The 24,199-nt window shown below is 41.2% G+C and overlaps 1 protein-coding gene across 1 annotated transcript in view; it reads right to left on the bottom strand.

Annotated features, from left to right (window-relative positions):
• The window catches only part of SORCS3 (sortilin related VPS10 domain containing receptor 3), a 690,838-nt gene extending 668,749 nt beyond the window's left edge, over nucleotides 1-22,089 (bottom strand). Inside the window, exon 1 of the mRNA XM_044660176.1 lies at nucleotides 21,442-22,089. Coding sequence (XP_044516111.1) covers nucleotides 21,442-22,089 — 648 coding nt within the window. The remainder of the gene's footprint in view (nucleotides 1-21,441) is intronic.
• Nucleotides 22,090-24,199: the final 2,110 nt, after the last annotated feature.

Here is a 24,199-nt window from a genome sequence, read left to right as displayed (position 1 = left end):
ATTTTAAAATACTGCAAGACACATTATCATTCATATTTCAAAAAAAAATTTCTTTAGAAAACTTTACTTTCTTCTACTTTAGCCTTCTTTCCTCTCTCCAGAGCTGTAAATGGGAATCCTAGCACTGGGGAAAAAGGGGACATCCCCCAGAGACTCTGTCAAGCTTCTGTCCCTGTCCTCATATCAGCATCCCTCAGGAATAATAGTCTGATCTTGCAAGGTTCTATTGCGGGGGAGAGAAAATTAGCCTCACTGCTTATTCCTCAGACAAGAGATTCTGCTTTCCTGCCTTTTCTCCTTAAAATTAGAACTGAAAACTCAAATGCTAGCCTTATGGTAGAGAACACCAAACTGAGGAATAAGCTGAGAGACCAAAAGGGGTATAGCTGATATCCACCACTGCAGAGAAAACATATAAGCCAGGCTCCTTCTCGGAGCTGATCAGTGAAGATCTATTAACCAAAAGGGTTTATAAAGGTTTTGTAAAGAGATAGGTTTCAGGGAAGTGGACTCCACGGGAATCTGGAGGTAATTCCTTTAATCTCTAGAGAGCAAACCCCTGGAAATCAGTGCTCTTGCACTTTCTGTTAATAATGGCTAACATTTCTATGGAACTTTACAGTTTGCAAACCACTAATATAATTATCTAATTTTTCCCTTTCAACAACATGAGTAGGTACTTCAGGTATAATCATCATTTTACAGAAAAAGAATGAGATTCAGAAAGTTTAAGAAACTGGCCCATGGCCACAAAGATTCTAAGTGATGAGAAGAGCTCAGCAATCTTTCCATGGCACCATGTAGCCTCTTTCTACCTATTCAATAGGAACAAGTTCAATTAATTCTCATTCAACAAGCGTTTACTGAAGAGTTTACTATATGTGAGGCCCTATGACAGTTAATATGTGAAAAATAAGATGAAGAGAGCACAGTTCCCACCTTCATTGGACTTAGAAAGCCTACTAAGAGAGATGAGGTAACAAGGGAGCGCATTATATAGTCAAGCCTGAGTTCAAATCTGGCCTCAGACACTTACTAGCTTTGTGATCCCAGGCAAGTCATTCAAGGCTGTTTGCCCTAGTTTCTCATGTGTAAAATGAGCTGGAAAAGGAAATAGGAAACCACACACCATTATCTTTTATCAAGAAACCCCGAAGGGGTCATGAAGAATATATGTAAGACACGTAAAATGACAATTTCAATAAAAATTAGAATAAATATTTGAAATTAAATATACTATTATGAACACAGTGCTATCACTTTCCTCAAGGTAAGCAGTACCAACAACCCATCAACACATAAGTACTTCACTGTAACTAGTAGAGTGTGACCCAAAACAGAATTCCTAAAAAGTTATACTAGAAAAAAAAAAGCTCCAAATTTTCTACCCCTCATTTTGCTTTGCCTCAGAAGAAGGAATTTGCCAAGTCCAACCTCTTCTGTAAAACTCTTTTCCTTCTTCCAGTCTCCTTAAGCATTTCAGTTTCTCATGTTCTCAAATGCCAGAGGTGAGAGCCTATCAGAGGAACCCTGTTTTCTTAGCACTTGTGTTTGCTATAATTAGAAAATCCAGGGGGAAGCTGGGTAGCTCAGTGGATTGAGAGCCAGGCCTAGAGACAGGAGGTCCTAAATTCAAATCTGGCCTCAGACACTTCCCAGCTGTGTGACCCTGGGCCAGTCACTTGACCCCTATTGCCTACCCTTACTACTCTTCTGCCTTGGAGCCAATACACTGGCTCCAAGACAGAAGGTAAGGGTTTCAAAAAAAAAAGAAAATCCAAGAACCTTAGAAGCTGAAGAAACCAAAGAATCAGGAGAAACAGCTTTGTTACTAACTCACTAGATAACCTTAGTGGAGCCATTCGTCTTCCCTCAACCTCCGTTTCCTCATTTGTAAAATTTAAGGTCTCTTTCTGAGCTAACATTTTATTACTCTGTGATTCTAACCTAAAACTATGTTCCTTTGAGTTTTGTTCAGCTAGCAATGGATTGATCCAGTCCATTTCAGACTCTTACAATAAAAACTGACCAAAGGCCAGAGTCCTCACCCTGAAGACATCCCTTTCCACAGATTCTAGAGGATATAGTTAATTCCACACATTTTAGAGGATAATTTAATCCACAGATTTAGTTTTGTCAAGAAGCTCCAATATATAACATCAAAGAAAGTAAAACTATATTTTCCTGCCATGTCATGTTTATTGTAGGGTTGGTCTTAACATCTCCCCCCACCCTGCATTTCCTCTTCTCTCCTCCTCCTGCCTGATGCTTTCAATGATGCCACAAACCAGTCTCTGTGACTCTGGAAATGTTTCCATGGTGATGAGCAATGATGTCATAAAGGAGGGATTGTGATATGGTTGAATGAAATCTGGCACCAGATGCATCCTAAACAGAGATTAAAGTGAAGAGAGAGCTTTCCTGTAGGTCTGTCCCAGGGAATGAAAACTGGCATCCTAAGGGGTGAGAGTGGAAGGGGAAAAAAAAGAATTCCGGGCTGTTTCATGGTTATTTGATTATATTTACAAAGAAGGGGGCTCAAAAAGATCCAAACAATACTAGTTAGCTTAGTCCCAAAAAGGTTCATGGAGCAAGAGTAATAGTAATTCTACCCTTGAGTCTGGTAAGATCCAATAGACAGTGGATGGACCCCAAAATTAATGCACTGTCTGAAGATCTTAGCCAGAGCCCGAATAAGATTTTAGCACATTCCAAAGCTCCAAAGAGAAACAGACCATGAATTAGAGAGTTGTTTCTATTACCAGTATTCTACTGCATGGAAAAGGATGTCTACCCCACCTTTAAGTTTTCTTTTTAGAGGGACTAGAAACTGACCTGCAAAGCCTTCCAGAAGGATTCATGTTCCAGTGGGCTAGGTTTTGGGGAGGTGGCCTCCTCTTAAACAAGCAAGCCTTAGGGAAAGAAAGGCCTTTGAGACTGGCAGAGAGGCAATTGAATAGCCTGATGGCACAGTAGCTGGAGAATTAAACACTACCTTGGTCCGAAGTCCTTCGAAATGCAGGAACAGATGCACTGCCATCAGAAAGAGCCTCCCTGAAGAGGGAGGCACAGTCGCCAGCAACTCAATTGAGATGCTCCCTCTTCTGAAGGTGGCTGGAGACAGTGGAGTGATTTGTAGCCGGAAAGAAATGTGCCAAAGGAGCTGGCACTTTTTTAGCCAAAGAGAGCTGATTGATTCCCAGTGTCCAACAGGAGCCTCTGAAAGATCCATCCTACTCACAGTAGTCCCTATCATCTTCTCGCTTCTTGAAGCAGAGTTACCACAAACTATAGCCACCATCCCCAAATACAGCCAAGTGTGGCTATCCTCATGACACCTCAGAATCATTTCTACTAGGTATGGATTAGCTTCACTGGAAAAAAGCTTCAACTGAGCAGATATATGTTTTCCTTGTCCAGACAAGGATAAAAAATGTTTCCTTGATATACAAAGATGAATCCACTAAGCTGCCATCAACTACACAAAAGGTGGGAGCTATTTGGGGGCAAGAGAGATGGTCCACACATTTCTCTTGGGACAAAGTGTTCACTTTTTTTTAAAATAACTAGCTGGGATGAAAGAATCCTGTGATAGAGTGAGGGATAAATAGGACAGTATTAATTATTTTTCTGGAGCTAGGATCAGAACATAGTGATCAGAGTTAAAGTTCTATTTTAGATTTAGGTGGCAGTCTAAGGCCAGAGTTAGAAAGAAATGTATAGTTAAGATTAGAGCTGTTAGGGATAGCTAGGTGGCACAGTGGATGGAGCATCAGGACTGGAGTTGGGAGGACCTAGGTTCAAATCTGACTTCTTAGTTGTGTGACCTTAGGCAAGTCACTTAACCCTGTTTGCCTAGCTTTTACCCTTCTGTCTTAGAGTTGTTACTAAGACAGACAGTAAAGATTTAAAAAAGACTAGAGCTATTAGTCTGAGGCCACGTTTATAGATTCATTAATGGTCAGGGTTAGGGATATTCTCTTTAGAGGTCTGTCTAGGGTCAGGATTAGGGACCTGTAACAGTGAGCCAAAATTATGGTTCATACAAGACCAGGTCTGAGACCAAACTGTGGTCAGTCATGAAAGTAAAACTGAGCTAACATCAGGCACATTTTGGAATTTAAGATCCTTGTCATCATTAACCTCATTTGTCTTAACTCCCTAAATCTCTCAACTATATGGTACGTCGCAGAGAAGTACATATACTACGTATTTTTCTAACTCCACATTTATTGATACTGCTCACTGAATATTTAAAATCATTTAAGTGGCTTAGTAGCACAACAGTTAAACTTGGAAATCACCAAACCTAATTTCTAGTCCTGGAACTAACTCAATATGTGACCTTGGACATGTCAGTTTTCTCAGGGCTTAATTTTGTTAGGGAGTTGAGCTGCCCCTCATACTTGGAATTCTCTTCCTCCTCATCTCCATCTCCTGCCTTCACTGGTTTCCTTCAAGCACCAGTTAAAATCCCATCTTCCACATAAAGCCTTTCCCTATCTTCTTTAATGCTAGTGTCTCCTCTCTGTTGATTAGATCCAATTAATTTATCATATATACATATATATATGTATGTATATATATATAATTTTAGTTTGTACATATTTCCTTGCAGGTATCTGCATTGTCTTTCCCCATAGACTATAAGTTCATTGAGGGCAAAGACTATTCTTTATTGCCTTACTTTGTATCCCCAGTATTTAATGCATAGCACTTGATGAACAAAATTATCTCAAAAGATCTTTTCCATCTCTGGAATTCTTTAACTCAGTGAGTCTTTCTTATGATCTGAGGTATTTTTTAACTCCCCTTTGAGAGAAACACACTATATCCTGTAGGTATATACTATTATGGTATTGCTCTAAATAGATAAATTGTTTTTCTATCTTGCCTTTTTAAAAACAACTAATCCAACTTTACATACAAAATTCACTTCATGTTGGAGTTTAGTAATATTTTGCATAAGGATATTTTGTAAACAGATATTGAATTCTGCCTTGTTGATCTCCACTATTAAAATCTGCACCACCCCAAAATAACCACCCCCAATCTGACCAGAACACCTTAGATTTTGTCCTGGTATAAAACCATACATTTTTTCCTCGTCTTTCCCATGTCTAATAGAAAGTGGTTAATTTTATTATCACATTTAAAAACATCTCTTTGTATCTGGATATTTAAGCACTCTGCTCATCATTACAAATACTTGGCATAGAAGTAACATTTGGAAATATCCTAAGGCCTCCAGCACATCTTCAACAAACCTTTTTTTGTTGTTTTTAATAGCCTGTTATGTATAATGTACTATGCTAGGCACAGAGTCCAAAAATACAAGAATAGATAAGGATACAAAGGTAAATAAATCATGGTCCCTGCCCTTGAGTATCTTGCAGTCTAGTGCACAAAGAATTCCAATTTTAATAAAATAAATTCAGAAGAGCAATACAAAATACTAGATGATCAGATATAGAGGTCTAGAGAGAACCTGTCTGAAAAAAAGGAAAGGAAGGGAATTAGGACGTCTTCATTACTGTGGATATGAAAATTAAATTTTTTAACTTGTAAGAAGAGGAGCTGGGGAATGATGATGTTCTTTATTACTGTGAATCTGAAAATAAATAAACAAAAAAGGAGAGAAGGGGTGGGAGTGCTGGTAGGAAGAAAAAGCTACTGCTCCATTCACCAGCAGCATGCATTGAAAGTCTATCTTGGTTGCTGGGCAACCAAGAGAAAGCATTTCAGAGAGCAAGGGGCTAATTGGATTAATGAATTAATTGGACACTTCCCAGTTAGGTGACCACTTTATCCTAAACTAGATCATCTTTTCTTCCTCTTCTATCATGTGAGTATTTAAGTGACCAGTAATTCCCTGTCAGGGAGGCTCTACAGGGGACTCCTATGCACGACAAAGGGCTGGATTACCTGAACTCTGCTCCCTACCATTTCTAGGATTCTATAATTCTAAATGCTTAGAGGTTTTCACAGCTAACCAGGTGTGGAGAAGGTCGTCTTTATTATGGCAAAGAGTAAATCCCATTGTCTGGAAGCCTTTCACTTTCCACACTGTCCTATGAGTTTGGCTATTGACAGTTACCGCAATTAGTACAATAATGTCCCTGTATTGATCAAAAACATTGGGTGGTAAATTCATAAAAGAAATAAGATGCTCAGCTTTCTTGGGAAATGTTGTTGCCTCCTTCTTTGCCTCCTCTGGAAGGTTCCTTTAATTACACGAAAACTCCACTAATTGCACTGATAGGGAAGCTGACTATGAAATGCTGCCAGAAGCCAGTGAACTGTTTGATGATGTCACCCTTGTGCCCCCATTCTCTCAGATAGCAGGCATTAACAAGCAGAGACTGTAAAGGCCAAGTCTTGGGAGAAGGGCCCCAGGCTGAATGGTATCAAGATATGGCTTCTAGTCTTGCCTTATGAATGATTTGCTAGGTGACCTTAGCCAAGTCACTTCTACTTTCTCTGTATCAGTGTTTCCTTTTCACTGAAAAATAATTTCTGCCTTTTAACACATAATCAGTGGTCATATATTTCTGGCTGGCCCCCCTTTTCAGAGACTTCTCTTCTCTGCATCCCACTGGTCCTTTCCTGGCCCAGATCTGACAAATTCATTCCTTCCAAGGAGAGTTATTCATTGTCAGATTTTTGAAAGGAGCTTAGAAAGGGCAATGTATGCATGCCCAAATCATACCTACCTTGACCATACTGAATCTTCTCCATCCTCCTAGCCTTCCCCTTAACAATGCCTCTCCCAGAATTATCTTTGTCTTTTTTTCTCCTTCATTCATAGCACACTGCTTTTTATTATGCTCATTTATTCACATGTCTTTTCTTGCCTACTCTAAACCAAAAGTTCCTTTGATATAGATTGTATTTTATTTATCATTATATCTCCCACAGAGCTTACACATACCCTAACATGCAGTACACACAATAAATTTTCATTGATTTCATTGAAATGAATGAAACTAATTAATCTGATCCCCTGCCCTCCGGATGTTAATAGAAGGGCTTCCTGTCCAAATGTAGGCTAAATTAAATGGCCTCCAAGGTCTCTTCCCACTCCGATTCTGTGCTTTTGTGACCTCTTCAGGGTCCTATAACAAATCTAGGATTCGGTGACCATCATGGGATTTCCAGACATCAGTGGCACAATATGGGGTCAATTCCTGATGTTCCAAAAATCATAGGCTATAGGTAACCCCTTTCTCTGCATATGTATTAAGCCAACTCTGCATACAAATGCTATGAGCCCCATACATGCACTCTTTACTGACATATTTTTCCACCAGCCCCAGCTGCTGCAAAAAGATCAATTTTGGCCTTTTCCCCAAAATATGATCTTCTCAGCTTTGCAAACAGGCTTGACTGAGGGTGGGGGTGGACCGGCTGTGAACCGCTTTGGTACTAGGTCTTTTGACAGGGCATGTGGGGTGTTTTGCATGATGTAATTGACTCCAGTTTCCCCCACCCATCTGTAAAAAATTCATAAGTGCCTAAAAAACAAAACAAAGCCAGGAGGGAAAAAGGCAATTTTAAAACGTATTCTGCTGCAGAGGCTGCTATTCCTGCAGGCATAGTAGATATTAATAATTCAACAAAATATTACAGTAATTACTATACTTTGCAATATCACAACAGTGCACTTTAGCACAACTCCTACAAATCTCCTTGCAACTGCCATTAATAAGTAAAATGCAATTCACCATATTAAATTTGTTGTTTAAAAGCTAAATATTTCATCGGAACTAATATATTTTAAATAATCAGCCAGGACCACTGAAATCCCCAACCCTGCATTTCTCCCCCTTCAAATGAAATTACATCGTAAGCATTCAATCAGAAATTGAGTTCAACTGTAACATTTATATCCCGACTATTAAGACTCAAAAGTTCCCCTTTGGATGGACCTAGAATATACTCAGCAGTTGGGCACAGTCGGTGCCTGATTAGGCTGCTATACAGAGAAGGTAGGAGAGAATAAGGAGGGAAGATTAGTTATATTGGACCCAGGTGATTGGCTAGCTCTTCTAGCTTCCAAGAAAGACCCCCCATAGATTTTAAGAAAAGTGGATTGCAAGGGAACTTCAGAAAGAATGAGAATCGCTGAATCTTAGAGGTAGACGTACCACAGAGATTACCTCGTCCAAAGTACCATGTCACAAAGAGGTCCAAAGAAACCAAGTGAACTGACCAGGACTGCCCAGCAATTTAAGAGATTAGATGGATTTAGGTTTTCTGAATTCTGGTCCAGTGTTCTCACTCTTGCAGCGGATTACCTCTATATACCTTTGGAGAGCATTTCACATATGTTTGTGTTTATTCTAGAAAGAGTATTGTAGCTGCTCTCAAGTCCAAGGTCTCAGGCTACTGGATGCTACAGACATTTCAGTCTGGAGCACGGAAGAATGGAACTGGCATATTACCAGGGTCCCTCCTGTTGAATGTAATATCAAGGAAACTAATCCCTTCCTTCACAGAATCAGGCATACCAGCATCTGTACTTAACTTACACATCCCAGTCATAACTTGAGTAGTGTAAGGCTTGTGTGTGTGTGTGTGTGTGTGTGTGTGTAAACTTATACATGCATGTATATGGACAAAGAATGAGAGAAAAAATACAATTCATTTTTTTAAAAACCCTTATCTTCTGCCATGGAATCAATTCTAAGAAACAGTTGGAAATGAGGGTTAAATGACTTGACCAGGCTTACACAGCTAGAACATGCCTGAGGTCAAATTCAAAGGCAGGTCCTCCCAACTCCAGGCCAGGAACTCTATCCACTGTACTACCCTACCAGCTCCATACTTTTCCAGCTATCAGTGGATAGAACCTGAAAGGAGTCATCTCTTCTAAGAAACCTTTACTAATAACTCCAGTTATCATAATGCTTCCTTTCCTAATTATTGTTAAATTTTTAATGACCCTGCCATATATTTTATATTTGATTATACTCACTTTTTTTCACCTAACAACATTAAGCTTAAAACTCTATTACAATGTATGACAAAGTAATATTGCTTGGTGGCTAGGCAGCATAATGGATGGAGGTTTAGATGAGGAGTCAAGAAGACTTCAATTCAAATCTTGTCTCAGACTCTTACTAGGTGTGTGACACCCTAGGCAAACATTTAATCTCTTTTAGCCTTAGTTTTCTTTATATGTAAAATGATGATAAGAGCACCTGTCTCATAAGTCTATTGTGAAGATCAAATGAGATAATATATGTTAAGCATTTTGCAAACCTTAAAGCACTACATAAATAAATGTTAGCCATTATTATGTGTATTAGCATTTTATCAGATCATAAGCTTCTTAAGGGCAAAGACTCTTCCATTTTATTTTCCAGTTTCCTTCATGGTCTAGTTCAGTACCTTTTCTTTAGTAAGCACTTTATATATTAAAGGGAATAATAAATATAATTGTGTGCTGATCTCATTGTTTCATACTTTTCCCAAGTTTTCCAAAGCAATATACGTTTCTTAAGAATGAGGAATATAGCTCATACCTCTTCCCAGCCTAAGAGCCACAAGTCTGGGCACACCATAAGTGCCTAGTAAATAAATCCATTGAATTGAATTGAATTGAATATACAAGATAGGGCCACAGAAATTCAATTCTGCAATGGAAAACTAAAAGAAATCATCCAAATTATACCAATCTCTGGAAATCTGCATTAGCTTATATGGAATGAAAAGAGCCATTGGTTCAAACTTAGGTCTTTGTGACAAACAATCCAATATTATTAATGCCAAAAGGACTCTGACCAGTCCTGGGAGAAAGAGAAGAGCAATCCAGCCATGAGGGGAAAATTATTGGGAGCTGTCCAAGGTTCTGGAGCATCTATGTATTTTTAACTGCTTCAATAGAAAAAATATTCATCTTAATCCAGTAATTATACACATACCTACATACAAATATATGTAGAGCTATAATTGCTATTTTATGTTATATATGCATATATTTATTATTTTATATTATATACATATATTTATTATTTTATATTATATACATATACATATATTTATTATTTTATATTATATATACATATATTTATCTATATGTGTGTTTTATATATAAATATATGCTCTCACACTCACTTTACAGTTTACAAGGGATGTTTATTTCCATTATCTTACTTGGGCATCACTGGTTTGATATTATCAGGGAGGCTTGTGGTGAAGAGAAAAGCACTCTGGGCATGAAGTCAGAATCATACAATCTCAGAGTTGGAAAGGAGCTCAGAGGTCATTTAGTCTGACCTAGAGCTGACAAAAATCTCCTTTACAACATACACAGGTCCTTTGTTTAGAGACCTCTAGTGAGGGAGGGGACTCACTATCACTTCAAAGCACATTCCATTTTACTTTGAGATAGCAATGTCAGAAAATTTCCATCACAAGAAGTCTAAGCCTGCTTCTTTGCAGTTTCTACTCATTGCCTCACAGTTTTTATCCTCTGGGGCCAAGCAGAGCAAGTCTCTTCTCAATAGTACATAATACTCATACAGCTAAAGACAGTTTTCATGTCCCTTCTAAGTGTCTCTTCTCTATGTTAAAGACTAAACCACCAACTGCAATTCAATTCCTTACATTGATATTCATATTCCTTTAGCAAGCCTGGTCATTCTCCTATGGGAAAACTCCAGTCTGTCACAGTACTTCCTAAAAAATATGATGCCCCAAACTAAGCTTGATTTTCTAATTGTTGTCTGACCAGAGCAGAGTTCAGAGGAAATATATTCTCTCTTATTCAGGGTACTATGAGTAGTGATTTATACATATAACAAAACACACATTTTCCATAAAATGTTTCACAAAACCCCATTCCCCCCTGCTTCTGCTCTTTGAAAATAACTCAGGTGTCAACCTCCTTTTATCATTATTATTTTATTCTGTTTATTTTTCTTCCTTTCCCAGGGCAACACTCCCTCTAGTGTTTGTGTCAAGGATCTGAGGCTTCCCACTTCATGCGTACTCTCCTCCTACTGGAGAGAAACCTGGGCTTTGGGCTGAAAAGAGGGTTGTGTCTTACTCCAAAGCTAATTAGCCAGGATGGCAGGTACCCTCCCTTTCAGTAGGAGACTAAATATATTCAGCAGATTGTCCTGGATGCCAGCCCTACTTCACATTTAAGCATTAAGAGAGAATTCAGAGAAAATGAGCAAAGGCAAAAATAGGAACTTTAGGGCCTATCCCATTATCTCTACAGAGCCTTCTGCTGACAACTGTATACTATACTTGCCAAAGGAGCCTGAAAGCCCATTTTTGTTGTTGTTTTCTTTTTTAAAAAATAGCAGTCACCTACTCCAAGAACCTTCTCTGATAAGCTACAATGAGAAATACCCAAAGCAAGATGGACAGCTTGGATTTTCTTCCCTGGTCTTTCAATTCTCTCCTCCAAGAAAATTTAAAAAGCAAAGGGAGGGCTACCCAATAGGAAAGTAAAATTATATGTTTTATGTTTTCTTTAGAAACAGACTGTTCATTCCATGAGGACTAAAAGCATCCTTCTTCTACATCTCCCATAGGGCTTAGAAGAATGCTGGTCACATAATAGGTGCCTGAGTGAATGAATGTAATCTCTTAGATGACAGGATATAGAAGATGATCATATGAGTGGGAGGGAGTCAGGAGACCTAAGTTCTAGACCCAGCTGTGTCTCTGACAAATCATATGAGCCTAGGCATATCACCTTTATTCTCTGGACATCATGTTCCTCTTCCATTATTAGATTATTTTTATGATCCCTTTAATCTCAAATTTTCTTTTAATCTCTTTCTACTCTTGATCAGTTCTTTACAGTGATTTAGATGTGGAGATTTTACTTTCACTTTACAAATTTTAATTCCTAGAGGTCAGCCACTTTAGCCATGGAAACTGACACCACTAAGGTCTTAATCTCCTATTTTCCCATTTCTCTTTTCTTTCCAGTTCTTCCTCTGAGCTAATTTCTTAAAGTTCACCCTTATAAAGCAGAAGACCAAGGTTTACCTAAACCTTGTGCAATTAACTTTGTGAATCTGACTCCATGCGAACCCTAAAATTGCCATTACATCCCTAAGGGAACGATCCTACTCCTCAGTAAAGATTTCATAGCTAAGCCTGGTAGCGAAAATGACTATTACTCAGACTTCATTACTTTTTCCAAATTTACTATTGCACATTTAGTTATGTACTATGAAGAACAACATTACCATAAATAATTAAACCCAAACTACACTTATCAAAATAAATGAGCAAAACACTCTCTCATGATGCAACCAGCTTTGATTCACTCACTACTTGAAGAAGCGAAGTGACTCACACGAGGTCCCCATTAACAACAGTGAGCAATATTCAGCGCACCCAATGCTTACAAGATTTTTATTTACGAAATCTGAAGAATTAATCCCAGAAGAGGAAAGGCAGGACAGTCCAAAGAACAGAATATTGGAATCTGAGTTAGGGACTTAGTCTAGCTTTCCTTGATGACCTTGGAAATACTTTTTCTATGCCTATTTTTACCAACTCTGAAGAGCAATTAACCTCATTTTTTGAAAGCTCTGTTAATCCCCTTGAAAAAGAGAGAACTCTGAGGAAGAAGCAGAGCATATGAAAGAGTGAGGATTGGCTGAGGTCAAAAGGAGAGAACTAGAGGACAAAAGTGTAGAAGAGAAGAGTACTCTATGAGAGAATGAATGTATCCTATTCCTGCAGGTCATAAGAACCTCTCTAGGCTTCAGCTGCCTCACTTCCAAACGGAGCTGAACTGGATGATCACTAAGATTTCTTCCAGCTCTGACATTGCATGAATATATGACAAATCTCTCTGCCTCTAGACTTTTATCTGTTCTGATCCATTCTACACAAGACCAATGCTTAATCTTCCTCTACCACATCTCTGATCATATCATTCTGCCACTCAAAAGTATTCACTGCACTGCCTTAAGGATAAAAACTAGACTCTTTAGTTTAGCAACCAGGGCCCCCACTAAATAAATTCAGCTCCCAATATACATCTGTTACAGAATGCTTTACTCCAGCCAAACCAGTCTATTCAACTGCTCACAAATCTCTCTGGCTATATATCCTTCAAAGTTCAGCTCCAGACTTACATCTGTAAGACTTTCCCAGACTATACCAATAAATAGTGACTTCTCCTTCCACTGAACTCAGAGAGCTTACACAGTGTATACAATGAAATGGTCATCACATACTGCCTCATGGCATTCCTTGCATTGTTGAAAAATTTTCTAAATTTTGAGCTCCTAGATGGTAGGAGTCAAGGTTTATAATTTTCCTAAATACCCTCAAAGTGCCTAGCACAGGGCTTTATATACACTAAGAGCTCAGTAAATGTTTGTTCTGTTGGTACTGAGAAAAGTAATGATATGGCAATGACTTACCCTTCCTTCCCTCTGTTTTAAAACTATATGGACCTACTGCCCAACTTCAATAAAATAACAAACTTGGAATATAGTTTCAAATTCCCTTCAAGGGTAATAAGGTATATAGTAGAAAGGGCTCAACACTCTGGTTTAGCTGTCATGGGGTCAAGGTCTTGATTTGATTTGTTGACCTTTGACATTTGTTGACATGGTGGTGAACAAATCTCTCAACCACCTTGTGTTTTAGTTTCCTCATCTATAAAATAGGGACATGTATAAAATAATTCTATTACCTACCTCAAAAGGTTACAGGATGGAAAGGAACTAAATAAAGCTATAAATGCAAACTACCAATGAAAGAAGAAGTTCATATATGATCTCATAGAAGGCCATGACTTCTGTTCTCTTTCCACTATAATTACCTATGATGGCTAAAAACTTTAATATCACTTTAATTCAACAAGTTATTATTAAGGGATTGCTATGTGTCATGCATTATATGAGGCAGTATGGGAAATAGAAAAGAGGTATCCAATACTAGATAGTTCCAGCCCTCAAGGAGCTCACAATTTTAGACTGTATATGATAATATATAATCAAGTCCTATAAAGAACATAATAATGTTCATATTCCACTGAACTAGTGCTAGAAATAAGTTCCCCACTCTTTCTCCAAGACTGATCTTCAAACTGTACTGCTTGTTGATGGATGCCTAGCTTTAAACAGAGCATAATCAATCTGATCATGCCATACGCTACTTGGGTTTCTTTTTTCTCCTATTTTAAAAAAGTTTCAATGTTGTGTTTTTGTTTTTACATTACAAATATTTCCTGATTGCTCTGTAAAAGGTCTGTTGTAAGAAAATAAAATAATAAAGCAAAACTAATAATATGATGACATAATCTGAATATGCGTGCGACCTTCCACACTTATAGCACCTCCTCCACTCTTTTTAAAATTGTTTTTTAATTAACAGAAATTTATTTTCTCTCCTTCCTACCCCCCACCCTATTAGAAAAAAAAATAGAAAAGTAACAGTCAAGCAAAAAAAATTCTGCACTCTATCAAGAGGTAGAGAGTATGTTTCATTATCAGCCATCTGGAATCATAGATGCTCACCAAAATAATCACAGTTCTTATAACTTCAACTAAGGCTATTCATAGGAAAGGAAATATTTGGTGTCTCTGGTGAAGGAAAAGGAACCAATCAAAACCCTAATCCAAAGAAAGGGAGAATCTTGCCTAAAAAAGACTTCCTAAAGTAAATAAAATGTCTTCAATTTGATTTGATCCCCAAAGGAGGGGAGACCTAAAACTCAATTTCTGAGGCCTCAGCAATAAAAATGTAATTTTAAAGTGACATTTATTATGCTAGGGATGACCAAGATACGCACTACTTGTTATGGACAGTCAGACCTACATGTTAGAAAAATCACTCTGGCAACTAATTTCAGAGTGGATTGAAGTGGGGAGAGAATTGAAGCAACAAGACCAATTAGAAGGCCATTGTGGTAAACCAGGTAAAAGGACTCTAATCCAGGATGGTAGCTATGTGAGTAGAGAGGAGATATGTAGATAGATAGAAAGAAAGATCTATAGATAGACAGACAGACAGACAAACTGAATGACTGACAGATTAAAAGATCTTGTGAAGGTAGAAATACAAGATTTGGCAACTGATTGATTATATAGGGCAGTATTGTCAAACTCTAATAGAAATAGGGACCACTAAACCATATATGAGTATCTCTGTGGGCTATATACTGACTTAGAAAATTATATATTAGTACTACCTATTTTAATTTATTTTTAAGTATTTCCCAATTATATTTTCATCTGGTTCAGGCTTCACTTGGTAGGGAGTGTTGTGTGGGCCCCATGTTTGATACTTCTAGTGTAAGGGAAGTTAAGAATGAGGAGGCATCCAGAATAACTCTGAGGTTGAGAATGGGAGGATAATACTGCCCTTGAGAATAATGAGGATGTTTGGAAGAGCAGAGGATTTGGGGGGGAAAATGAGTTGTTTGGAATAGGTGGAGTTTGAGATGTATATAGGTCATACAATTTAAAATGTCCAAAAAGTAGTTGGTGATCTGGAATTATAGCTTGGCAGAGAAGCACTTAGCACCATGCCTGGTATAAATAAATAAATGTATTTTGATTGATTGATTTCTGCAATTTGAAAGAGCTGGGCCAGTGTATCTTAGGAAAGGGAAGATGTATGGGAGACATTATTACTGGGGTCATCTAGGTGGCATAGTAGATAGAGCACCCTTTTAGCTTTGTGACCCTGGGTGAGTTCCTTGACCTCCCATTTCCTTCGGTTTCTTCTGTAAAATGGGACAATAATAGCACCTGACTCTCAGGGCTGTTGTGAGGATAAAATGAAATAACATTTGTAAAGCACCTGACACATAAGTGCTATGAAAATGTTAGTTATTATTACTATTATTATTATCGTCATCACAGTCTTCATATATTCAAAGGGTTATCATATAGGGCATGGATTAGTTTTATTCTCTTTGGGCTGAAGAAGCAGAAATATGAAATTTTGCATAATAGTTTCAGGGAAGTAGTTTCTGGCTCAGTATAAGGCAGAGCTTTTTAATAAGTAGATCTGTCCAACAAAGAAGAAAAAGCTAACAATAGATTAAGTGACCTTAGGTGATAGTAGATTCCCTGTATCTTCAGTCAGTCACTAAGTGACCACAGAAATGTTGTAGAAGATTTCAATCCATCCTCCATTACCTCTAAAATCCCTTCCAATTCTTAGATACTATGATTGAGTGTACAGGAAATACATGACTTTTCTTAAACCCATAAGTATAGGACATAGCCTCATTTGCTGCCGCTTCTCAATTTTCATAATAAAAAGGAAAACAAAGAAAGCAGAAATGTTTATTGAAATAATCTAAAAACCTCTTATTCGACATATATTTCAAATGTTCCTTCAGCCAGACAAAGGTCAGAGCTGATCAAAAGCATTTGAGTCTCACCTTATTTTCCTTACCCAACCATCCTTCAAAAGAAGTTTAAATTATTAAAAAATCATCAGGTAAGATAGAAACTGAATCCTCAACTTATTTTTCTGGTCCTTGTTTTTCCTCAGATAAATTGCTTACCTTAGATGGGTTTTTCCATCTCAGGCTATTTGGTTAATTCTATTGTTCTTTAAGGGATAAAGCTGATCTCACAGATTAATGAGCTTCAGAGTAACTGGTCATTTTAATTAATGTTTGAAGTCCAAGGAAAATAGCCCCTCCAGCTTCTCTTCTCCCTCCCCACCTCTAGCCTTCACTTAACCCAACAAAGTTAGAAAGACCACTTTCCAATAGCCTTCCTTTGCCAGCTATAAAGCTGATTCCAGCTATTCCATTTCTGCAACCATTAGCAAGGACTCCCACTTAAAGTAGTTTGCAACTTCTATTTGCATTAAAATTGCTGTAGAAATCAAGGAGGAAATATTATTCTTGTTTTCCAGTTAAGTCAATACATTGGATAAAATTGACAGCCCTAGGGACAAACTGACTTTGGCCAGCTCTCCCACCCCAAGGGTGCCCCTCACTTCTAGCCTGACCAGAGGGAAGACAACTATCAAGAGCAATTAGTGTTGCAATATCCCACTTTATTTCCTAGAGACATCTTAGCTGAAATGGCTCCCCTTGTAATATTAATTAAAAACAGATTTTTTGGCAAACTCCTGAAGAATGGCTTCTGTGGCAGGCAGGCTTCATTATTAAGTCTCCAAGAAGGAAAATGCATTAAGATATTGTGACATCAGTACTGTGCACAGGGGTGAGGAGGGCTGGATAATCCAGCCAAAAGCTATTTGAAAAATATGTTTGAGAGTTGCAATTAGAATATCCACCCAGTGAATACAATTAATCTGATCAAACTTGTCACTATTTTGCACATTAGAAGTAAATATTTTACAGCACAGTCCAGCTGAATTAGTTGTGTGTGTGAGAATGTCTAAGAGAAACTATATCTCCTCTACCTCCTAAGAGACTGCTCCCAAGAGGAACTGAGTGAGGCCTGGCAGTCACTTGCAATTATCAATATCTTCCTTCTTTCCCAAACAGGGTGAATTTGTTGGTGTCTTAATTGAAATCCATGCATAGAACTATGCAATGTGAAATTCACCATCACTGAGATGAATATCATAGAATCAATGATTATGGGGAAAATATCAAATTCTCATCAGAATGCTGTGGGAAGTGGGTCAGGGAAGAACAAGCTGGTAGGGATGTTTTTGGGAAAAAAAGAGATAAAGGGGAAGGCCAAGCTTGCCTTTGTAGCTTTCCATTCTCAAGGTCCATTTGCCAACCTATTGAGCAGCAAGATTCCAGTTGGAAGAAAAGAGAAAAACTGTGATTTTCTGTTTTCACATGAGCTTTACAGACAGGGTCCATGTTCCACAGGGTAAATGTTAAACACTCCCAAATTCATCAAAGGAATCCCAGCTCCAGGAGACTACAGACCCCTGAAGAGAACCTCAATTCCCTCCTTCTGAACAGTCCTCATTAACATACGTGTATATTCATTCTCTCTCTCTCTTCCTTGCTTCCTTCCCTCCCTCTCCTTGTCCCTCTTCACCCTCCATCTCTCCCCTTTTCCCTCTCTCCTTCACTCTCTCCCACTTCCCTAACAAGAGCAGGTTAAAAATGAATTTTTAAAAGACCAAGGACCAGAGCCCACTTCCCTTTAAATGGCACCCTTCCCCTCTCCTCCTCTGCTAAAGACTCCTCTTTCTCCTGCTCCTCCCTATAAAAAAGGTGCCAACCCTGAGATGTAGAAGCAGAGGCTCCCTCTCCTGGGGCTTTGAGGTTCCCTCTCCAATCTAACTAATTCCAGTGATCCTTAGCTGTGATTCAGCAGTGATCCTCCATTCCACCCTTGCCTTTTAGCACTCCCTTTCTTTCTCCTTCTTTCAACCCCACTCAGGATTGACTCACTGATATTTCTACAAATGGAACCTAAAATAACCACCTTACAGATAGGGAGTCAAGTCAGTGAAGCCAAAGGTACTTGCATAGAGAACAAGAGGATCTCTATATTTGTCAAATGAGACTAGTGGCCTTCCTGAAGAAGGAAAAGTTTAACTCTTTAAAAACTGAAATGGGAACTGGAATTCCCTTTGAAAATAGCCCAGACTAAATCTCTATCTACTGTGTTATTTCCTTCTTTCCTTTATATTGATGAAGAAGGCAGTTTCATGTGGACTCATAATAATCCATCAGCCTCACAATGATTTTTATTTACAGTATCTTTTTTCTCCCTGACTGGGAGCAGTGGCAAAACTGTTAAACAGTCCAAATCATCCTTTCTAGTTCTGTTTCCCTGAAGACTACTAGAGGCGAGGGAATAGTTTTCCTGTTCTCAGATATACTTAGTCTCAGTAGACTCCCACAAGTACACACTTGTGGTATCTGAAAATCAGGACCAAAGGAACTATATTCCTACTTGAAAGCATCACAAGCAGTACTCTTAGACCCCAAAGGTGGGTAAGCCTGGGACTCCAATATATATTTATAATTTTATTGTCTTTTTTCCTGACCCAACATGTTGAGGAAGAGCATAACCAATAAAGCTCTTCAAAACTGTTCATTAATAAGGCAAGTCTCATACTCCCCTTGGTCTACATCTGGACCTAAGTACTATTTCCCAGGGTGGTTTCCCAGGGTGAAGCAGACTAGCTGCTTGACTGCCTTGTTTCTAACCAGCTACACAGCTGGATAGACAGGTCTGCAGAGAGAGAATGCAGTATGGCATTTCATCAGTCTTCTCTGAAAATATTTCCTACAAATGGCTGTCCTCCAGGTTTTGTCAATTCACCAATAATACATGCTTTTAAAAATGGGTAGGTGAGTAGCAATGAAAAATAGTATCGTAGCTTTGCTTGTCCAATGAAAGATTAAGGCAAACAGATCCCTGGAGAGGATACTCCCTGCCTAAGACATGGCACTCATATTGTGTTATATCACAAGACTGCTATACCTCATTACATACATATATACACACACACACACACTTCATTGTCTTATAATAAAAGTGGGGGAGGGGGGCGGATTCGAAATCTCTCCTGCTAAACCCTCCTTGGGTTTTGACTGTCGATGTAACTCATTAGAGCAAGCAAACATTAAGTAGCTAGTAAACCCCTCCAGCACTGGAGAAATATTTAGCCCTTATGAAACTTCAAGAGCTCGACATACCCACAAGAAGGAGACTGGGCTGCTTGGAGAAAAAGAAACACCAAACTATTACACTGGAAACCCAGACTGAGATGACCTTCTGTCTCATAATCATCCTTCTAAGTCTGCACTTGTTTCACAAATCCAGACCCAGGTCATTTATTTATCATTAAGAACAGCACCCGGCTCAAAAAGGAAACCAGCCCTCCAGTAAACATCGCTCTGCGGAACCTCTCACTTTCGTGTCACCAATACAACCCCACCCACTCCCAATTATAAATAATGGTAAAAAAAATTTTTTTTCCTAAAGAAACGGCCAAGTGAATGGTCAATATTTTAAGGGGAGGAGAAAACACATCTTCCCTCACACCCGCACTCCAACCCTCTAAAATATGGACTGGAAAATGAGCAGCTGGCACCAGAAACTGTTCGTACCCCCTTATCATTCGCAAAAATCTTTTTTTTTTTTTAAACTATACCAAGAAACCAGAAAGAAGGGGAAAGAGTTGTGTCAGGTTGGGGTAAGAGATACACTTTAGTCTATGGTATTTCAAGCAGTCTTAGTTGGAAGAAAGGTGGGGAATGGTCGAATTTGAGAACCCCAGTTTCTCCAAGACTTTGCTCTAAGAATCAGGAATGCTGGGAGGACCAACCCTATGGACCAGAAGCGTCTTAGCATAGCCTGGCCGCTGCAGCTGTCTCAGAGGGAGGGAAATGTAGATACGCTGGAGGTGGGGTGAGCGCGCGGAGCTGGGGGTGGGGGGTGGGGGGGTAGAGCGGGAGGAAGACAGACCTAGGGGGCTCAGGAGCGACATCAATGGCGCCACCTCCTGATGCAAAACGCTGGAGAAAAGGGAAGGCAGCCAGCCCGCCAGGAGCCGGGACACCATCCTCACTAGCCTCAGACAGTATCACAAGCTGATTCTAGAAAGAAAGAAAGAAAGAAAAAAAAAAACCCTAACAAAAGCGAAGTTTTCCTTGTGGCTCTTTTTTTTTTCCTCCACCCTCCCACCCCAAAAAAGGGGGTTAAAGGAAGATGGAGGCATTTTTCCCTTTGTGCTCCAAACTTTATTCTCTGCCTCGCTTCCTGCGAGGTTAGCCCTTGAAGGGTTAGTTTCCAGCAAGCTAGGTCTAAGGAAATCAACACAGGAGCCTAGATCTGAGAGAGGTTGCGGAACCAGCACCAGAAAGGCAAGACAAGGACTAGGTCCATCCCTACCCCTACGAAATGAGGAAAAGATTAGTCTACCACAGTTGTCAGTCTGTCCAGCAGTACCTACTCCAGATCTACTATGTACACTCGAGGATGCACACAGATCTCACATCACTCACACACACACATACATACACACACAAAACACACTGTCACACACACACGCGCGCGCGCGCGCACACATACACACACACACACACACACACACACACACACACCCCTTGGTTGTCATTGCCCCGCCTGCCCGGCTCCCCACCAGTCTAAAAACAAGAGCTCAGATCCCAACCTGCACCCGCTTCAATCCCCCAACCCCGGGGGTCATTGGTAAACAAACGCACACGCCTTCCTCCTTCCAACTCAGCTAACCTGTTAGGGACTAGGAGAGGGGGAAGGGAGAGACTGAGCAAAGAGCCGGACAATCAAGCTTCTCCCAAAGTGGGGCGAGTGAGTCTCTGCTTTTCCTCTCCAGGCGTCCCAGCGTAACTGGGGGAGTCAGCCAACAGAGCAGGTGGAAGGACTGACAGATAGACAGGTGGAAAAATGGACAGGTGGAGAGACAGGCATGCACATAAGCTGACATACTGACACACACAGGCAGACAGACAGACTACATTTACACACACGGGCGAACAGGCAGGGAGGTACTCACGCTGCTGTTGTATCCGGACCAGTGTACCATGGCTTGGTTGTGCGCTGAGTCCCCGGTCAGGGCGAACGAGGTACTGGTCAGTTTGAGCTCTTCTGCCGCCGCCCCCCGAGCTCTCGGCCCCCTCCCTTCTTCCGGGGAGCCCTTGGCCGGCGCCCGGCTCCCTCTCGATCCGTCCGCCAAAGAATTGCCCCGGCTGCCCCAATGGGCTAGGGAGCCCGGGGGCTGCGCCCTGCGACTCCTCCTAGCACCAAGCTTTCCCTGCGCAGCTGGGGCAGACCCTCTGAGCTCCAGAAAACCTCGGCCCCAGGGCATTTTATCCTCTGACCCCACAGCTTCCTCCTCCTCTTCATCTTCTCCTTCCTCCGCCAGGCTGCTGCCGCCACCGCCGGGATAAGACGTCTCCTCCCGGGGCCAGCGCCCCAGACCCCCGCCTCTCCCAGCCGCTGGCTCCGGCCACTGGCCCGCGACTCCCCGCGGCGAGAGCAGCGGCAGCCGGGGTGGCGAGGCGAGGGCGCCGCCGCCGCTGCCGCCGCCGCCCCAAGTGATCTCGGCCCCGGCTAGGACCCAAGTAGAGAGGAGCAGGAGCCCAGTCCGGGCGATGGGCGCCCCCGGCCAGCCTGCGGGGCGCTCCGTGGCTGCCGCCTCCATCCCGCTGCGGCTCCCGCTGCTGGGCTGGCTGGTCCGTTGGCGCCGAGGTGCGGGGTCCGGCGTGGGGGGGAGGGGGTAGGGGGGAGAGAAATGTGCGCGCGCGTGTGGGGAGTGGGAAGGGGAGGGGGAAGGGGCAGGCGGGGGAAGGAGAGTGTCTCCTGCCGCCTGGAGATCCTCGGAGCTCCTCTACTCCTCTTCTTCCTCTCTCTCTCTCTCTCTCTCTCTCTCTCTCTCTCTCTCTCTCTCTCTCTCTCTCTCTCGCCCCCCCAAAAGAGAGAGAAATAAATAAATGCTACTTTGTATTTAAAGGGGGGGGGGACAAAAATCTTCTGGGCCAGCTAGAGATGCAGGGGGAATAAAAAGGGCCCACACCAGCGGAGCCTAGGGAGGAGTGGGCGCGGGGAACACCTACAGCACCTCTCCCCCTCCCCTAATCCCGGCTGCACAACTCCTCTCCCTCCTCGGCACAGTTCGAGGTTGCTTCCTCTGCTATTCTGTGGGATTTCCCCCCTCTCCGCTGGAGGGGGGAGGGGAGAGGAGAGAGAAAGGAGGGATGGTGCAGGCGGTGGGAAGAGAGTGGGGTGGGGGAGTGCTGAGATAGGGGAGGAGGAAAGTGTTTTTGAGCGAAACTATTCACGTTTGAGGAGCTGAATAAGTGACTGAAGCAGCCAAGCGGGGGTGGAGCTGCTTGTGAGCATAGCGCTGAAATCGACCCAGGAAATTCCACTCACCCAGGGGCGCCCTGAGGCCAGTCCCCCGCCTCCAAACCCCAGACGGTCCCTGGGCTTGTAATAGTAAAGGGACAGAGTTGGGAGTGAAGCTGAGGGAACAGATTTTGTGAGTGTGTGTGCGCGCAGGTGTATGTACAAGCACCGGAGTGCGGCTGAGGACGAATTTAGATGTATGGACGCATGGTGTATGCGAGTGTGAGTACGTCGTGTGTGTTTCTGAGAACGTATATGAAGGTTGTACACGAGTGTGCACGTGGGTGAAAAGAAGCGGGGGAGAGGAACAGGTGAAAGAGAGGAGAAGGCTAACTGTGACTAGATGTGTGCAAGACGCCACAACCTCTACAAGCTTGGTTCCAGATGAGACAAAACAAATCAATTGGGGAGAGGTGGGGGGTTAAAATCTCGAAGGAACCCCACCCTCCCAAGAGCCTGCACACACAGAACTAAAAGCCCCTTGCGGTATTTCTGTCCTGTCCCACATACACACCTCAAGGCCACTGGCCAGAGCAGCCCCAACCAGATTGTATGAGTGCTGGCACAGACCTCGATCAGAGGATTTTGCACCGGCTTTTTTTTTTTTTTTTTTTTTTTAAACACTAGGAAAGGTGAGGGGAAGAAAATGTGTGGCAAGGAATGGGGAGAGATATTAGAGACACAGGAGATACAGTAACACAAAGACATAGGCAGGAACAAGAAGAGGTGTCTTCTCTACCAGTTTTCCCAAGTACCCTCCCCTACTCCACACACGCATAAACTCTAGATCTAGCAAGGAATCCAGGACCATTCCCTCTTAGATCTATAAGAATGCCCATTCTGTCCACACAACCCTTCTCTCCTTTTCGGGGCCCATCTTTTCTTTGCCAGCACATATAAAGCATTGGTCTATAATTCTGGGGTTTTGCTGCCTTTCCGAAAGAATTTATTTCCTTTAAAGTTGTCCTTTTAAAAATGTATGTAATGAGTTAGATGGAAATAGCAATAGTGTAAGTCCATCATAGGACTCTTACACACTAGAAATGTGCTAGTTAGGGACTTTGACAGGAGTTAGGGTTAGTGGAGATATGGGAGAGGATGTCAGAGAGATTCTTCATAACAGCAGCAATGCCCTGCCAGGTCTTCAGACATCCAGACTCATCTTCTCCTGAAAGTGTCTCCTTTTCTAGTGCATTTGGGTTAATTTCACCCTCTAAAGAGACAGAAAAGCTTTCAGGTAGGGAATTATCATATTCAAGATTAAAGAAGGGTTGAGTGAGAAGGGGACTTGGAAAGTGAGGGAGGTATTAAAGAAACTCAATTGGCTCAAGGTCTCACTCAGGATATTAGCTATGTTCTTTTTACCTTTATGTAGTTTCATGAGTAGCATAGTTGTTTTTGTTTTG

The sequence above is a fragment of the Gracilinanus agilis genome, chromosome 2, assembly GCF_016433145.1.
Source record: "Gracilinanus agilis isolate LMUSP501 chromosome 2, AgileGrace, whole genome shotgun sequence".
Lineage (NCBI taxonomy): Eukaryota > Metazoa > Chordata > Mammalia > Didelphimorphia > Didelphidae > Gracilinanus > Gracilinanus agilis.
The sequence above is the reverse complement of the archived record's forward strand: the minus strand, read 5'-3'. Positions and strand labels throughout refer to the sequence as shown.